At 36.5% G+C, this 19825-nt stretch overlaps 1 protein-coding gene across 1 annotated transcript; it reads right to left on the bottom strand.

Moving 5' to 3' along the window:
* Window positions 1-724: 724 nt before the first annotated feature.
* On the bottom strand, window positions 725-19575 carry LOC113668705 (serine/threonine-protein kinase A-Raf). Its single transcript, XM_027184652.2, has 19 exons — window positions 19466-19575; window positions 19151-19252; window positions 17602-17850; window positions 16154-16257; window positions 13637-13688; window positions 12836-12892; window positions 11505-11572; window positions 11193-11270; window positions 8675-8831; window positions 7785-7842; window positions 7072-7274; window positions 6394-6511; window positions 6143-6227; window positions 5507-5683; window positions 4960-5006; window positions 4591-4709; window positions 3419-3550; window positions 2805-2939; window positions 725-2300 (listed from the first exon to the last, which is right to left on the bottom strand). The coding sequence occupies exons 1-19, from the start codon at window positions 19538-19540 to the stop codon at window positions 2112-2114; spliced, it is 2205 nt and encodes a 734-aa protein (XP_027040453.2). The 5' UTR covers window positions 19541-19575; the 3' UTR covers window positions 725-2111.
* Between the last annotated feature and the right edge of the window lie 250 nt (window positions 19576-19825).

Below are 19825 nucleotides of genomic sequence, written 5' to 3'. Positions count from 1 at the left end.
TTATTTGGTCTCGTCACGCAATGGCTCTCTCTCCAACGGCGAATAGAGGGCGTTGTGTAACGAGGCCGACCAACGGCTGCGAAGGAGACTACAGTAAGCGCGGCACCGGTCCATTTCATTTTTGCTCAAAAGCATTTGGACAATTTCCCAAAAAATTCCTGCGTAAGTTTATAAAAATTGCTTTTTCTCTTTCTCTTGAAGTGAAGTAGTGCGATATTTTCGTTCTTTTGAAAGTTATGAAAACATTGGGAACACGAAGAGTCCCATATCGACCTACCCAGCTAAAAAAAATTGCTCTTGCATGCTACGCATCCGATGTCATGCTGACGCGGATCACCGAGAATGTGATTTAAGGCGGGCAAAGTATGAATGGTTCATTACCAAGCTTGCCGCAGCCCAACTGCAATTGCCTACTTCACCCTCTGAAACATCACATTTCGGTGTAAGCTAAAAACTCACATTTCTTCGGCAGTTGGCGAGTCAACATATACCCTATCCTCACTGGTAAGCATACAATTTCTCGACAGCAACCGCAGCAATGTGTCAAGTTCGGGGCAAATTATTCAATATCAGAATCTTAATTCCTATGAATTGGGATTCCAACCAGCCTGTTTGAGACAGATGAGCGCAACCACAAACTTTCCTGCGATAATGTAAAGATTATGAGGAGAAATTTGATCCTGATCGTATTTGGGGCGTAAGGAGTCAACAAAACGCACACATGTGATCTGAACATCATATACTTCCGTGCTACTGCATCATTTACAGTGTAGTTAAATATTTAAAATATACAATTTTATAAGTTAGGAGATGATACTTTGAACTTTGCGCAATTTCATTTAAAAGCCTCGTCTGCAAAATTTTTACACAAATACAGCATTTCATTAAAATAAAGGTATCTATTAACTAGCCCATCAACCGTATTACTTACATCACTACGTCAAAAAAATTCTAATTTTCGCACACAGTGCGTGCCTATGATTGGAGACTATTCATTTCTGAAGACAAGTTAAAAGAAGTGGTCAATGCACAGCATTACTTCAACACGCAGTGCTTCAAAGTCACATATACACTATAAAATAACGTGAAATGATAACAAAATCTTGAAAAATTACTCACGAATTCAAATACACAGATCAGCGATACACACATATAAAACTCACAACATGCGATATCGCACCCGCTTGCGAAGGCATGTTTCTTTTAATTTGTTGACGATTCAGTGAGACTAGTATGGACATTCAAAGTGAATTTAAACATCCGAAGTTTCCTCCTTGTCATATGCGGCTAAAGCGAGATAGGTGGTTTTCTGGTGTCGACAGACAAATGAATATCTAAATACAAATGAATATCTAAACTTGACAGGAAGAAGAGAACACAACAGTAGTATGTTCTTGATGAAAATAAGTCGAAACTAAACAAAGCTTGAACTTTTGCCAAAATTTCTTCAACATTCATTGTCTGCGACAAAACGTTATTTGGTTCATCGGTCATCCAGCAATGAATTTCCTCTCTTTCCTTCTTTAGGTGCCTTTAATTAAGACTTGCAAAAAATCAGAGAGCAAGCAAGCTTGACACCTTCCACAATCATATAAAGCCCATTTTTCCGATATATATTTTTCATTTCTTTATAAAATTTTGGAAATGCTTCACGCCCCGAGAAAGCGCTGCAGCAGGCAAATTCATACTCGTATGTTACATTGTACTTCATTTCGAGATAATTTGATAATTTTTTCCATTTCAGTCAATTGCGCCGATATTGATAGAATCATACAGAAACGCTACAAATATCCTCCAGTATAAACACCCTGTTTTCCTATCTTGAGGAATGTGTATGTATATCTACGCACGCTCTAAAATAAATTAAGTCTTTAGCGTGAGATACAACAGCTGGATTTTTCTTCTGTGCCTTAAGCTTCAAGGTGAGCATCCTCTTATTTGAACTGGCCACTTTTCTCTCTCCCTGAGAGTAACATTATCAAACACATTGAGTTGTGTGACCATCCCTGACGTACGTCGCGCGAAATTGTGCGTGACAGATATTACAACTTGCACCATGTCTTCACAAAGAGCTCGGAGCTTGGAGAGAAGGCGGTTTTTTCTTGCGTCATTTAGTATCCGGCTACTGCAGTGAAAAATGGCTGGTACGCACCAAATGGACTGATAGGGGTCTCGGGTGGGGCCCCAAAGAAACCGATCTCTGAGTTCATCTTTCCAGCACGATTTAAGGAACAGGGTTCGGATGCACTTCGGTGGATCTTCGGCATAGATCGTATAAGGGACTCTAAAGATCCAAGAACCTGCAAAGGATTGTTTGAAAACTTTATTAGCAAAGCATTGGATCTGCCAACAACTCAGATTATCAACTTGACAATCAAACCTACAGCAACAGTTTGAAAAGAAAAACAGCAAAAAAAGAAAACCGATTATACAAAACCAATGTGTAACAGGTACTTGCAGTAAAGAGAAAGACATGGCTTAAAAAAACTATTTAACAGATGGTAGTTGCCGCTAGAAAAAAACGAACTTAGTAAGTCTGGTAAACAAATGTTGGCTTTAACACTGACCACAAATACTTAAAAAAGATCTATACCATACTTTAAAAATAAAACCAGTATGTATGTAGGTAACAAAAGGGTCCGTTGTGTTTCTGACGAAATCAATATCAGAGACGCACCTGAGCTGCGATCATTGTTTTGTGTTCTTAAGAAAACCACTTAACTTAAAAGGTGGCCGTAACCATAAAGAGTGTGTGCGGGTATCCGCGGGTTATACCCTATCATCACTCATACAAGTTCACTGACCTGAGTAAAGAGTGGTCGTTCATCTCTGTTGAACTTGATACAATCTGATAGAAGTTTTTTGAAACTCTTTGGTACGTCTGATCGAAGTTTATTTAAGTCAGGCCTAAGAAAACCTCGACCAACCATGTACAAGATCTGTGCAAAAAAAAACAAACAAACAAAAACCAACAAACAAAAAACGGAAAAAAGATTAGCAAAAGACAAACCACATTTCCGTTCACTCAAAGCGCATCTGATCAAACAACGAATGTTTAGGCCATCAGTGATTCGTGAAAACGAAGCTCGGCCTGCTGGAAATCATCACGCGAATAAGCCACCATCACTGAGTCACTCATTCTACATTGGCTATTGGCCTGTGGCTATTTTGAGACATGTTTCTTAATTCCTTCTTCTCCTGGCTTCTCTGTGTGAATGTGCGACTGTCTCTGTGTCTCTATGTAATATGCACGAGCCTATCACACGTGGCACCGATAATGAGCAGTGATAACGTGCAATCCACAGAAAACAATCCTACTATTTTCTCTTGGTGCTTCGAAATACCCAGGAATAACCACGATATGTCAGAAATTACATGCAATTGGAAAACTCGCTCATAAATTTAGTGATATACGAACCTGATCTTTATTTCCTACGTGGGGATAGGGTAACATACTAGTTTGTAGCTCGTAAAGTACAATTCCATAAGCGTAAATATCAGAACGGAATGAGTAAGGATTTGGATCCTGCATTCGAACCACTTCAGGCGCCTGCAATGAAGATTGAAAAACCTCACGTTTAATTGAAAACAAGTTCCTTCCATAACTTTGTCTGAAAACATATCAACCGGCACAGTAAATAGCCCTTCAAGAAAATTAAAGCAAACATTAAATGTAGAAGGCAGGTATTGAATCGACAACACTATTGAGCTGCGTTAATGGCAAGTCAGACAATCCGCTCATATAATAACGGTAACTGATAAGCAAATTCTCAACCTGGAAGAGGTATGGAGAGCCAGTTCTCTTAACCTTGCGTTTGTGACGACAAAACATCCTAGTTTAATATCATTGTAATTCAACAGTCGATGTTGTCTGAAACTATACCGAGCACCCATACTGAAATGACTTTTCGCGATCCATCGCTCTTGCTTTATTTCATTAAGGATGTACAATCCTGGACATAACTCTTATGGCAACCCTCTTCCCCACCTTTGCATTCTTGAGCTTTGTCTCCTTGATTCTACCGTAATCCATCATAGGGGAGGGGGGAGGACAGGATGCAGGAGGGGAAGAGGAAGGCTTGATCACTTTCACAACATCGACAAGGGTTACGCACAATACAATGATAGAGAAGTAGGAAGTATGGACATTTTGAGTGTGAATTAACTTTAAAATGATGCAAAAAGGTTAAATGCGAACCTTTCATATCCCGACCTTGATCGACAAGGCTATCGCGAAGGCCACAAACCATTACACTTATCAAAATTAGCCCAAATTTATGGTTTATGTCATTCTTTGTGTACAGCCCCCTGATTCCTTGACATCATTTGCAAGAAAGCTGTGATATGATTGGTGCGAGATGCATACCCTTAACGCTGTGATTGTTGCAAGATATCCAAATGCTGTGATATGACTAGTGCGAGATACACACCCTAATGCGGCAGTCTGATTGGTGCGAAATACATACCCTGATGCAGCAATCTGATTGGTGCGAAATACATACCCAAATGCGGCGATCTGATTGGTGCAAGCAACATACCACTCGACATGATAACAGAAAAAAAAACCTCAAAAACAGTTCAAGAACCTACCATCCACAGAATGGATCCGGATGGTTGTTCGAAATTCTGGTTCCCACTCCACCGTGATTTGATAGTCGCTAAACCAAAGTCACCTATTTTAACTGTCAAGTCCTCCTGTAGAAAAATGTCTGTAAAAAGCTAAGGATATCACGACAAAAATCAACAAAATAACAGTGACGCCACAACCCAAACCTAACTGACTTCTAAAAGATGTATTCGGTTATTAGGTTTGACCATTTGGTGCGCCACTAGTTTTTTCACCTTTCCACTGGGTAAAGTAGTGACGCAATAGGAAGAAACTATAACTAGTCATAGAGTGAGACTCATTAAAGAAATTGAAACGTCATGACAGAGAGATGTCTATTAACGAAAGGATACTATTTGACTTGAGATCTCTATGGATTATAGACTTCGCGTGAAGATAACTGTGGATAAAAAAGATATCCATCAGTGCAAAGCTAAAACCCTTGACGGTCCATGTCTCACAATTGCAGAAATGGGTTAGAATGTAGAGGGGAAATATCCCCTCTATAGAGAGGATAAAATTAATTTACTGACACCTTCTTCGACCAGACGCAAGGAGCAGTGATGTCCAAATCGTTCCCGGTAGACTGTGTAGCCGAACCTATGAGAACCAGCTGGCAAGCTTCTCGTAAATTATTCTTACGATAAGTATTTATCATTATCAAGAGCCAGAAAGATCAACACTATTAACAGTTTCACAATCAGCCATAAAAGACGGCGATCACCTCTGGAAATCGGTATTAGGAGTACAAGCTAAGGCTATAAACTGTACCAACTACAAAAAGCTCTATAATGACACTCTCCTCGATTCACCCACTCCTAGATCGTATTTTACATCACAAGAGTAGATTTTTCTTAAAATAGATACCAACTATTTAAAGCATAGAAAAATTAAACTTACTCCATTCCCTGTGCTGTTTGTCTCGCAATGTCCAACAACTGTAGAACTTCAAATTTACTTTCTGTGACATGAAGATGACGGTATAAACTGGAGCCTTCACACCATTGTGTCACAATCGCTAGTTCTGGTTTAGCCATACAGCCCATAAATAACAGAATGTTGACGTGACGCGTTTTCCTGCGGAACAAGATCGAGTATCAGATAAGAACACAATAACCCTAAGCCATGATCAGAGAAGATAAAACGATTTACTATGCATTACGGAAGAGAGGAAAAAAAAAGAGTATTTTGGGGAAATACTGGGAAAACTAATTTAGCGAGGATACAAAAATAAATTTATACGATCGTACTTCACATATTTACTGACTTTTGTCTTTAACCTTAATTACCATTTCACTCACGGTTTAAGTATTATACTGCAAGCCTAAAAACGCCTGAATCATATTCGAAATTTCACTTTCACAGCTTAAAAAAACACCTAACTGAATAATTCTTATTGGAGGGCTGATATCAGTTTTCCCGTCCAGTTTCACATCAATTTTTAGCTTCAGCGGCAAATTTAACGAAGGCTGGAATGTTATCGGCATTGATTGACGCTGTCTCACAGGATAGACCAAGTTACATCTCCGTACTCACCTCAATACTGCTACCTCGTTCTTAAATCCCTGTAACTGTTGAGGACTTGGTTCCGACACATTTAACGTTTTAATAGCCACTGCCCCTAAAGATTAAAAACAAAGCAACATCATACAAAGCCTACACAAGTACGTGTAGTTGTCTACTGATTCAACAATACCGATTCCATGGACTATAGTGTGGTTTCAACAGTGTGTGAGTGCTCTGCACGATGTTAGTTATCAGGATATAATAGACATATTAAGGCATACCATGCCATGTCCCTCTGTAAACCGTTCCATATGAACCTGATCCTATTCTCGGTCCGCGATGAACTTCACCTTCTGGGATTTCCCAGTCGTCTGTGGAGTTAGTTCGCATGCGCTGCATCTTAAAAAAAGAAGCATGAAGTTCTATTTGTAGTTGGATTTCAAAACAAGGATAACCACTAGCCATCGTCAAACGATGCAATTAACTCTACAATCAAGAAACTAACAGAAATTTACACAATTTTAATTACGTCTATCTTCAAAAAGCTTGTGATAACAACAAAAAATGAACAAACATTATTTCTTATTTTTTACTTAGCTGCAAAGCAAGTTAATACATGTTTCTCTCCTCGAGTACTCATTGAAAATGTATCAGGTTTTCATGTTCATCTCTTCTCCAATTCACAAAGTAATTCTCCCACTCATGTATTTCTCATTTCTTATTTATTTATTCAATAATTTATTTGCTTGATTATTCATTTGCTCCATTATTCAATTTTTCCTGCATCATGGACACCTCTACAATTCTTTTCTGAGTTGACAACCTATTCACAAGAGGAGTAGTGGTACCCCAAGTCACTTCATTGAAATCAGGACTCCAGCAATATGGGTCATCTTGAAAGCAGACTAAACCCTAATCTTCCTCATACAGTCTTCTTGAGCAGTGATTGTTGAACTTACCGATTTCTTGGGTTTTTGAGGGCTGGAGGGTGAGTGGCACATTACAGTGCCATTTGGTACAGACTTCGCAATAGGGTGCTCTATCCTGTTGGTGTGCTCATTATTTGGCACTAAGGAATTGTTGGCGAACAATCTTGGATTGGCATTACCAACACTTGAAGTCCGGCTGTGTCTCCTCAGCAGTAACTTGCTGGCTTCAACCGCTGCAGAAACATTATTCGCAGTTTATAAATTACCACAACGTTAAATACTTTACTTCAAAAAGCTAGACACAGGATGAGATTTAACAATAAAATGAAGAGAAAAAAGCTGGTTTGTAAACAGAATAGCATGAATAATTGACACCGGTTTTTAGCACATTTGCAAAATAGCTATGAGACAAACTAGACTACTATTACCAGAATAGGGTAATTTAGTATCATCAACTGATTTGATAACGTAAACTGGCCACCGTAAAGAGTTTAAAAGCTGACCTTTCAAGCGTTCGCCCTTCTTAATTGCTCTGACGAAGGGCTAACGCTCGAAAGGTCAGCTTTTAAACTCTTCGTGGTGGCCAATTTACGTAATCAACTCAGTTAATAATATTAAATTACCCTGTTATATTCTCCCACCGACTCTGAACCACAGTTTCTTTAGAAACTTACCCCTTTATTCTGTTATCAGAATTGCCCTAACCCTAAGCCTAAGCCTCTACCCTACCAAAGGATTCTTACTTGATACTGTTGGTGAACTCTCCTTGCCAAATGTGGGAACAAATGGTCCGCATCGATCCTATGGATGAAAGATAAAACATAAATTTTACCAAAACGACAAACAAAGTTGTCTTACAGTGTGTAAAGACCTGGTAATTGAGACAACTACTGAGAAAGCTGCATGTTTTGCAATATGCTACCAGAAAACCTTTTCACTACCATCTTCAGTGTCGAACGCACAGCTTACATGCAAGGCTGTGGTCAGCTGCAATTTGTTAAATATTCAGGCCCATACGGGATTTAAACCCATGACCTCTGAGATACCGATGCAGCACTCTACAAACTGAGCTAACAAGCCAACTGGAAGCTGATTATTATGTTGATTCCAAATAAACCCTCAAAGTGGTGAATAAATGACTGTAAATATATGAAAATGTGAACTGCGATTGAAGAAACGAATATGAAAACGATCATCGCAGTTATGAACATATGATTTTCACATATTTACAGTCATTCATAGTTAAATATGTTGCAAACTACATGTATGAATACACCACCACATAAGCCCCTTCTTGGTTCATTTCTAATTAGTTATCACACTTTTATTCAATAATTTAAATATAAACATACCATGTGTGGCAAAAGTGGCTGGCACACCTCCATTCAACATGATAAACAAAACAATCTCGTAATTCATCTCTATTGAGTAAATTAAATTTCCCCAGCTTTTCCCCCAAACAATATTGCAAGAATAAGTGATCATTTTGCAAAACCAGGCAACACTGAAATGGAGAAGAGGGGGAAATAAATAAAAAATACATTGTATAGGGAAAAAATAAAAAAAAAAATAATAGAGCTTGCCAAAACTTTGCCACTCATTGCAATTCTTTAAATCAAGCAGTTATCCAAACCTCATTTAAAGGACCTTTTCCACTTATGATTCTACATCTGTAAACATCTGGAGCAGATATTGAACGTTCTCTTGATTTGGAAAATACTTCATTTGCTGCCATGTCCGACCCATTGTCCTCTACATTAAAGAAGTCAAATTGTTTCTCTGAGAGTAACCTAAAATGTAAAAACAGGAATTTACTACATGTACCTACTATGCACAACAGTAGAACCCACCAACTTGAACTTTGTCAACAGGGAACTTGAACAAGATCCAACTTCCCTTGACCCCATTTGTTAAGTCATTTATTATCAGCTAACTCAAAACCCTGCTAACTCAAACCCTTTTTTTTTTGTTTCCCTTGAGAGTTCAAGTTGACAGGGTTCTCCTGCATTACCCACAGTGAAGATCTATTTTGACATATGCCATACTTATGGTAAAAAGATAATGTGTGAGTCAAAAAAAAAACAAAAAAAACAAAAAACACATCAATGTGATCAGTGCAATTTAGCAGAATATGGTGATAAAGGAAAATATAATGATAATTTCCCTTATTCTAAGTACATTGTATAGTTTGTTTCCATTTTTTTTGTTATTCAATATTGTAAGAAAAACTGTAACTGGCAAGAATTTGAGCAGAAACAGAGCTAGAGAATGTAGAAAAAGCAGGCCATAACATTCCTCCCACAACAAAATCAACTCACAAGACCCCACACTGAAAGAAAAAAATTAACAACAGAGTCTTCAACTTTCCTCTTAATCAGCCAATTGTTGAGCATATGAATTCCAAGATGCTCTACATACATAAATGGATGAAATTCATGTATTACATTATTGTGTTCTACTAAGAAGGAAGATGACATCATAGCCACTGGACACAAACAAAAGCCATAGCAGATCTTCAGGTCGTGACACCTGAGTGAAAGGTCAAAGAAACCTATGACCCACCCCACCATAGACAAATTGCAACTGCAACAATTTGCCTTGAGAAACATGGAGGGAGTGTGTGAAAAGGATGGTCTCTTCAACAGAATTTGTCCCTACAATCAATTACAGGAGTTCAACCCAGTTTGAAATAGAGTCATAGATCCACTGATTGAAAGGGCACATACTGGTAATACAATTTTCAATCATAGTCCTACAAGACACATTATTGCAGTGCAGCATTTATCCCAGGAACTTATTTCCCTGTTTTCACTGATTTTCAATAACTTTCTTAGTGGTGTCTAATGAGTGGACATTGATGTGTTATAGATATGGAGTGAAGTCTCTCCTTCACAACTTTCTTAGCCCACTATCTCCACATCCCTAAGATCTGTCTCTGTTACTGGCCTATAGTTTTAGTATGGCAAAGGTGAATGCAAGATTATGAGTGAATCAGTCAAGCAAAAGAAAACTTTTGATATATATCAGAAAACTACATGTGTATATATATGTATGGTGGATATCCTTGTGATAAAGAGCAGAGAGATACAAAAATAATAAAGGAAAAGCCACATCATCCTCAAACTAACAATTTCAAATTATTCCATTTTTCCACCATCCAATCAAACCAATACATACACATGTCTTCCTCCCTAAGTAAAGACAGTCTACAATTACTGCTAAGAATGAGTAAGACATTACAAAAACCTTTGTTTTGCATTTACTACATTACTAGCTAAGATGTCATTGGATACAATCATGATCTCCACAAAGGTAAGCATAATATTATATAGAAATAATAACATAACAATAATAATAATAATAATAATAATGATAATAAAAATAATAATCATAATAATCATAATAACAATAAGAAATTGCAAGTGGCTTGTTTGCTAATAAGTGCTCATGGGTATTGTTGCTCTTCAAGAGCAAATTAAACTATTTACCACAGCACTTTAAAGTCTCTCGTTAAAACAAATTGCCAGATGTAGACATACAATATTCAAATTTTATTTTGCAATGATTTTGGTTATCTGTCACAAATTTCCTTGCACTAATTTACAGCTTAGATTGCACAAGGGTCATACTTTATCATAAAGAGAAAGAACAATTTCAATTTTAAATCTTTCTATTTATGTACCACAATGCAAATTAATCTGGTCTGGAACTAATGAAAAACATTTGAAATAAAAATTACATTGCTACAGGCAGGCTGCCTTCTCAAAGCCTTGTTTAGCTCGATCAGCCTCCTTCCTTTTCTATGATCCTGACAAAACCATGCACAGGACAACACCATGATGACCACTGATGCTTTTCTTGAGATGTGCAGAACTATTTTCCTTACATACAACCTATCCTAAAATATCCAACTCACTCAAGAGTCAAATACCTACAGTAGTTTAACCTGCATACAATGAAAGAAGTATTCCCTTTCCTTTAAATATAGCCCCAAGGGCTCTTGACCATTGTAACTTAAATTTGAAATAATCATTCATAAAAAACTTGAACTTTTACCAAATAATTCTCAAACTAAATCATATCCATGTACTGTGAGTGCACTATATTTGAGAAAACTGTAAATTTAAAAAATAAGTTATATTAAAACTCACCCTACGAAAGCTTCCTCACAATAGGGAGGAATCGTTGCTGCACACCTTTGATGGAATTTGTAACCACAATTCTGACATCTATGATGAAACAACCAAGATTTATTTATAAAATGTCAATTGAAAAACAACAAGGTCAAATGCTAAAAATAAAAACTAAATGAATGTGACTGTTTTACACAATACAAGCACAATGGTCGAAGAATCTGCTGAACTGAACAAAGGATATCCGGTACACCGTACAATGCCAAAATGTGAGGAAAAGTGAAAGCCTTTCAATGAATTGAAGTGAAAAAAAATGAAAGGACTGTTTACCTGTATCCAATCCATAGACGCTGTTTACAACAGTCGCAAAATGGGAAAGATAAAAATGTTTTCTTGGCCTGCAAAAAATATTGCATTGATTAGTCTCATTAGCACTGGTAACATCCCTAACCCAGTTTGTCTTGATTATATGTAAAATCTCACACTACAATTTTTCTCCATCTCTTTACTTGAAAATATACCTAAAATATTGATTATTGCACAGCTTAAGTTTCCTGTAATAGGCCATTTTACAGCTGTGTACTTAGTTGCCAAGCCTTTGATTTGGAGTGAGGCTGAAGGTCACCTTGTTGTGATAGAGACAAGAACCTAGTAAGCATTATAAAATTAGTAATTTGCATTTGAAAAGTAGCAAGGTTTGTATCATAAAAAGGTTAACCTTGGCCTCAAGCCTGTTCAAAGGCTTGGCAACCACGCACACAATTGTAAAATGGACTATTATGCTGATTTTAATTCTTACTTCTCTACAACCAACGATTATTATCACAAAGCATACACTCAAGTACTACTTAATTCCTAAGGAGTTACCATGGTAAAAATCCTTATGCATGCACAACTGTTTATGTGCAGTTTCACTTCAACTAAAAGTTCCCGTCAAATCACATCCCAGTAACTTAACAGGTCTCATACATGCAAGAAATTCATAAGTTTTCACTTTGCTTTTTGAATGGCTAATGTTATTTTTTAGTGTTGATATTTCATAAAAGTATCACACAATAGGAGATTTTAATTTTAAAACCATACAGTTTCAGAATTTTCAAAATTTTTAAACTATGCAATTTTCTGGCTGTGAACTCAAGCAAACAACAATTAAAGCATGCTACTGTACACGGTCTTCTACATGCAAGAAATTTGCTTTTTTTTTTGCATCAGAGCAGAAAATTAACAAATCTTTGAATAGAGATTGGTCACAAAATATTTCTTGGTCATTTCTGCCTTGGCATTTATGTGTAGTTTTTGGGTAGAACATGATTATGAGGTAAAACCAGACACAGTTGTTCAAGTAGTAAACTCTTTTTTTTTTTGTTTGTTTTGAGCACAACTTGTCTGAATGTAATGTTATAAAAAAATTGGTTTCTGTTTTAGCTCTACATATATCAAGTTATGGATGCACTTGGGAGGTTTGGAGAACACTCAAAAAGCAATTCTCTAGTGCTATCCAAACTCCCTGTATGCATCCATAACTTGATGCACACATGCTATGCATGGACTGATTCTTAACTATTGGCAGGAAAATGATGTATTTGGAATTAACTGTTATCCAGTACATATCACACTACAAAAGGATAAAACCAAAAACAACAAAAATTATTAAGACTTACAAAACAGTGGTTAAACTGGCCAGTTTTCGGAAGATCATCAATTCTCTCAACTGATAGCTGCAAAGATGATTAAAACAGTTTGTTAGCAACATGCAAAGGAACATTCTTGCACATGCAAAGGGTTAAACACGTGTAACAGTTTCCAAATTATTCAGATCTTGAACTTCAATAGCAGAAAACTACTATCAATGTTTCTTTTTTTTTTTCTTAGCCTCAAGGAACAAGTTACATGAATGGTACATCAGATAAAACAGTTGATGTATGTAACTACATGTATCATTCTAATCCATTTGCCACAGATTTCCAAAATGCATTTATTCACCCTTTGTAACTGGCACCCTTCACAACTACTAATTGCAAGCAAATTTCTTCTAAACAGGTCATTTTCTTTACATTATTACTCTCAACAACCTGCAGCTTGAGATATTTTAACCACTGGCTTAAAATCAATGTTACTATAAAATCCAACCAGAGCTTTCCAATTAATGAGGAAAAGTACTGGCAATAATCCTCAATAAGAAGTCCATTTGGAATCTTCAAAACTCTTTGAGTCTCTTTAGAAACAATTACATTTGAAAGAAAAGAAAGCAAAAAAAATTAAAGCCCTTCCATGAAAAATCTTTCACCATTTTGATTTCAAAATGTTGGCATTGTTACAGACACTTGTGCACATAGAACTAATTGATGGATGTTATGCCAGTCAATTTTTCAAAGTTTAATTCATGAAAATTCCCCTCCATGTGGACATGGAGGGAAACTAAAGTTTTCTTATAAATAATTAATATTCTTTCCTAGGGTTACCTCTTCTCCATCCATGAAGTTTGACAGTTCAGTGTCCCACCTAATAATATCTCTGTGCAAAAAACAAAATTAATTCACAGAATTAGTTTGCAAGTTCTAACCAAGTTACAGTTGAGAAGAGATGAGCTTTACATAAAGGTGGAGAATGGTGCAGCAAGTGCAGTGTATGCATGTCTGCAGATCTAGACTTTATTTCAGCAATTGTATCTCACTAGCAACAATGAATTTCCACCCATGAAAGAAAATGCTGAGCAGATTTGGTATCAGCCTTGATTTTATCCCATCTAAGAGTGATCTTCAACTGGCCTTAGCTGTTACTGATATGAAATTGACAAACTCTAGTTCTTTTGGTTTAAGGTTATTGTATCATGGTATAATCACAGAGCTTCCAAAAATAGCAATTAGCCCACCAAAACCAACAGTATGTAGCCCATCAAACCAATGGCAAGTATGCCATCTTTGGCCAGCCACTTTCAACTCATTTCAACATAATTGCTGATGGAAAATGGTACAATTATTGAGACTCAGTCAGAGTACTTTGTACATCTGTGGAATTGGAGTGGAGTGGAATTGAATGCATAATTTACTAGTAACAAGTCTAAATGTGTGATTCCTCATTCAGATTTTGCTTGAAGGTTTGTGAGCACTTCTCTGAAAGCTATGAGACTGCTAAGCTGAATAGTTCCCATAACTACATGTAAACTGACAAAACAACATGGCATCCACTACAAAATTGCCACTTTAATTATTCCTTATTTGCCCTCTAGGTACTTTGAAACTTACTGAAAGCCCTGTTGTTGGAAACTGTTAGGTGGCCCCTGTTTAAGTCCTTTCATTGTAATGGCAACCAAGATTCATGGTGACCATATCAAATTTGATATTTCATAAAAATTCATAACTAGTTTAATTTTGTCATCAGCTAACAACCTGGAACTCATCATTGCTTTTCCATTCACTGGACACCAACAGCAAAGAAATGAGCCTTTATGGTGACTCTGCTCACAAATATATTAAAAATGTAATTGTGAGAATCTTTTACTTCAGGTGATCAACTCACTTCAAAATCTCTTTTCATTTTACTTTCCTCTTTTATCAAATGATGAGTGATGTTAAAAAACGATTTCTAAAACTAGGTAATTTATTACAGTACTAAAACATCATGTGTATTGATGTTTTAGAGAAGGTAAATGTCCCTGAGACAAATGTTTAACAACAGTACACCACACTACAGTATATCTAATACAAACATTATTGACAGTGTGGCTGAAATGAAAGTTGACACTCCCTCAAGCCTCAAGGCTCTTGCAATTCATTAACATTGACTTCATTAAATTCCAAAGCTTATCCTTCCATTTTCGACTAATGTGTCTTTTAAATGTTACTTTGGTTAAAGAAGTTGTTTTCATTTAACATCTCACTAATTTCTGCACTTGTTCAAAAAACGATAGACTGTAATCAACAAACTCCTTGCAGAATGAATCCTGTTGTCTATTGTATAGCTTAATATGTTAATTTTACAATATTAGAGAGCTCATTTTGAATCTTCAAACTTGTTTTATCGTATTTCACTAAACATGTCATATACAATGTAAGTTTCACACCCTTTTAGGTTGTGCTGTCTTTCCATGGTTTGACTGTGAGCCTTGAGGAGTAATACATACATAGTTCTGTGAGATTTTTTGTGTTTGTGTTGTAAGGTTAAGACAATTTCAAACTACAGCATAGGTCAGTTTTCTCTTTGAAAAAAAGAAAATACAAAACAAATTCATTAGAATTCATTTTGACAAACCTAAATACATTCCCAAAATAAAAGTTTTCGAGACATCAGACAATGGCATTATGCCAGCTGGCCACTAATCAATGTCTGTTTAGTAGATTAGTAAGTACTTGTTACAATGAAAGGGTTTCCTTTAAAAAAAAAAGTTTGTCTGATGAAGTACAACTTACAGAAGAAATGTATGAAAAACTGTTGAAAAAATTTGTTTTTGTTTGTATTATTACCAGCAGTGAGTCTTGGTTGCAAGGCAGAGACTATTTTTCAATACAAAAGAGAAGAAAAAATGTTTTATAGTCCTACTGACTAAGCTCAGTAGTTCTAATGTGAGTGTAATAGAGATATGAAGGCATTTTCTGTCTGTTATTAGCTTCATGGGAAGCCACTTCAGTCTAGTGGCAAAATGGAAAGTATGGAATTTGTTTTCATACTTTTCAATCAAGTTATGCCGCGATAAAAAGAGGCAGAATATCAAGCACTCTGTTATCATTTATGTCCTACATTCAAGAATTAAGCTGTATTCTTTATATCCTGACATCAAGATCCTCAAAACATTTGATCTTCTAAAATTGAAACTAAACATTCACAACTCAAGTCCCCAATCTCAAAACTTTTGAGTAACAAGGATCAAGTTTCAAGTCAGGAATGTCAACTTACATTTCAGCTGTACTGTAGGTCAGTGTTTTACAAACTGATAAATGATAAGGTCACCAGTGGTGTACGTGCATAACGTCAAAACTCACCTAGTTTGAAAATTACATATTAAACAAGTCTCTGGTGCTAGACCTCTTGTTCTCATTCCTTTATCTAATGCTTCTCTCAGCGTCACGTCTGGTTTGCACTTAACCTTAAAAAAACAAAATACTCTGTAAAATCTGCAAAACACAGGCTAGCAATTTTTCCTTACCTGTGTTAAAAAATGAACATCTGCAAATCAGAATCACTAATCATCCCTTAAAGTTTCGTGAGGCACTCCGTGACTATTTACTGTGTTGTGTGTGCGCCAGACAAATTGGCCACCTGGTGGCCACAGTATGGGGCCAAAAAAACAACTCAATTTGCATTAAGTCCATCAAATCAGAACATTTGGTAAACCACTTCAGCAACCATGTGGTCATAAAAGGGTAACCAAGAGGGCGAGCATTTTTTTGCAGTGACACGCACTGGGTGTGTTTTTCGCATTAAATGGGTGGGAACTGCACAAGCATCAAGCATGCAAAATTTTACAAGTACAATGCACATGAATGATATGTAGCTCTCAAAATGTTGAATAGACAGTGCCGAGAATTCTATAATCTTTCCAAAGAGAAATTTTGAACACAAACTGAGAGAAATATGCTTTTAAACCATAATTCCATTTTACAACAAATTAAAGGAAAAATGCTCAAATTTTCAAGCAAACTATTGTTCTGACTATTGCAGTAAATGTAATAGAGCAATGAACAAAAGCATGCAATTTCTTTGTACTTCTGCACAATACTGTATACACCACAGTGCATTGTCCTTTACCTGTTACAAAACTATTTTAATGAAATGTTTAATACTGCAGATTATCCTTTAAAAATACACAGAAAACCCTTCCAATAGATCAATACACTATCTTTGACTTCTGCCAAGTAATCAAGAGCAGAAGTCTATGGTTATTCAATGTAATTGTATTAATACAAAGTTTTATGATTACTTCCAACAAAAGTTAGAGTCTTTGTTCCCCATAACAATAAACTACTGACAGCCTGGGGACCAACTATCTGAAAGTTTATTAGTTTACAAATACTGCAGCCAAAATAAACTCCCTGTCCCCTATTACCAAGACTTGCATGTACATTTAGTTGAAAAGGAGTTGAAATAATTACTGATGCAAGTTCTCAGTTGCTGAATATTATTAGCAGTTGTGCTTTCATTCTGAGCAGGGATCTTGCTTTTCCATTTCCTTTCCCATTTTCCTTTGCTTCACTTCCTAAGGGGATGCAATCTAGTTTGTATTCTGCTGTAACAATTTTGTGCTGTCCAGTTCTTAAACACACTATAACTCAAATGACAGAAAACTTAGTGTAAAATCTAAGCTGTTGAAGCAAAGTAATAGCAAAACATAAAAGACATACAACCACTGGTAACTCCCATTCACCCTCAACAGATACAAGTATCTGGTTAACTTTCAAAAACACCACACACATTTTATAAATTTACATACCACTGTGTACTGATGATTAGGGAGTCTCACTCTTATGTGGGCACGGAGAGGAGGTGAAAATGGGTGATCACTTCCAGTAAAACTACTTCTTGAACTTGGTATTGGTGATGTAGCACCAGATGAAGATGGGGTTGTACTATGGGGGCTGGGCTCTGCAGATGAAGTTGAGCATGTTGCTGTTCTTCTCTCTAATAGGACCTTTTCTCTTGTTGTTAACTCAGTAAGTCTTTTCTGCAAGTCCACATATTCCTGAATAAATAAACAAAATATCAACTTGAAATAAAGTGGTAAGTTGTGAAAGTTAGGACACTAATCAGCAGCACAGCATGATGATAACATTGGTCAACAGACTTAGTAAAATGGTGATTCAAGTTGTAATCGGATTTATGCTATTTGATCGACGTACGTAATTGTAACTCAGAAAATAAGCAGAGAAACAAATTTAATCGCTTAGAAGCAGAAAATCCATTTAACGAACACATTCTGTTACGAACGCAAATTTACGCTCCCGCAAGATATCGTATAGATAAGCCAGTGGCGACTAAGAAGAGAATACTGGCTAATTACCTTTTATCACTAGAATTGTTTATGAACTCAAATCGACATAAACAGATTAAGCCATTTCTCACGTCCGCACGATTCCTTCGAGAACGGAATTGTACCGTATGTCAATTCCCTGGCACCAAAGCATCACAGCAACACAGAAAAGTAGATTAAAAGAATTAAGACCAAACCATGTCGCATAATATTTTGCGACGTACAATGTTGAAGACATTACGAACACAATGCGAACAATACCAATGTTGATGATCAAAATCGAAAAACACAAATTTCTTTGAGAAGTTCTCATCGGCTGCTCTCAAACGGTGATAAAATGTAACTGCGACCAGTGAAAATTTTAAAAGAGGTAGCACACCAAAAAATCAAAATTAACATGTTCGTCAATCAGAGCTGGCAAACAACAACAAATCGCCGATCTATTGCTCGAGCGGTGAACTTGATTTCTTGTTCGACTTTGTCAAATATCATGACGAGCATTTCTAAATAAATATTCAATCAACCTAACGGATGGTCGAAATTTCAAAATCTTATCGCTCACCAAGTTTACAATGCGTCAAAAAGCAATGACTTCATTTCTCGAAAATAAATACAAATAAGATTGCAGACCATTGCGTCTAGTCTGTGACTCACGCACCAAGCAAAACAACATCAATCGTGCAAGGAAATAAACTGTAAATAAAATTAAATGATTTCGTAGAGTAGTTATATAGCAGAAGGAAAAAGCTAAAATTATGTGTATTAATTCATCGCTTGCAATTTGAATTTCTCGTGGCCGAGATTTCGATTCATATCCTGGCTGACAAATTGAGATAATACTGCAAAACGTTTTAGTTTTAACAGAAAATGCAAATACGCTTAAATAAAGAATTTTTCAGACTGATGGCGGTTGCTACAGCTTAAACTATTTCGAGGATGTTTCTCTATCGGTGCTTTGTAGACAAATTTCTGATTATTTTCTGCGTGCAACCCAGTGAAAATTGTCACCCACCTCCAAGAAAATCGACGGAGGGTGCTGGACATTGATAACCTGTCCTTCTATCTTGTGTAGATTTTCCTTCGTAAGCTTGATCACCTTTTGTAAGCTATTAACCTGCAAAGGATTTGGAAAGACCGAATGTTGGTAAGATTGCTTTCGTCGATTAACAATTAGCTATTTCCATATTACGCACCATACCACCAAAACAAAACAACATTTGCTCGCAAGCTCTGCACGAAAACCCAAATCGACCACAAAAAAGCTGCAGACAAGCTCGCCAAAGCTTTGCAGTCGTCTCTTTGATATCGACAACAGTTCAGAAATTACCTCCACTTCGTGATTCGTGCAATCTTCATCGAAATCAGCAAAATCGAGCGTGTGTTGGGAATCCACAACCGCCATGATAATTTCTTTTCAGGTAATGATTCATGTCACGTGATAGGAATTTTCGATTTCACACTGAACACGACCCTAAAGAACTCTGGGAAGAGTTTTGGATGGTAGTCGTGGTTACGATAGAGGTTGTTACAAATCTGGGAAACTAACCATTCCTTGCACACGATAATCATTTTGTTTGAAAGGAAGATAAGAAATCGGCTTAAAAATCCTCCATAACTCCGGTGAACTTCTTGCAATTCAATGATCATTTTTGCCGGGATTTCTAGCGTTAAAGAGGTGTAAACGTGT

Source organism: Pocillopora damicornis, chromosome 13 (assembly GCF_964200805.1).
Source record: "Pocillopora damicornis chromosome 13, jaPocDami1.2, whole genome shotgun sequence".
NCBI classification, from domain to species: Eukaryota; Metazoa; Cnidaria; class Anthozoa; order Scleractinia; family Pocilloporidae; genus Pocillopora; species Pocillopora damicornis.
This window is presented reverse-complemented; position numbering and strand designations above follow the sequence as displayed.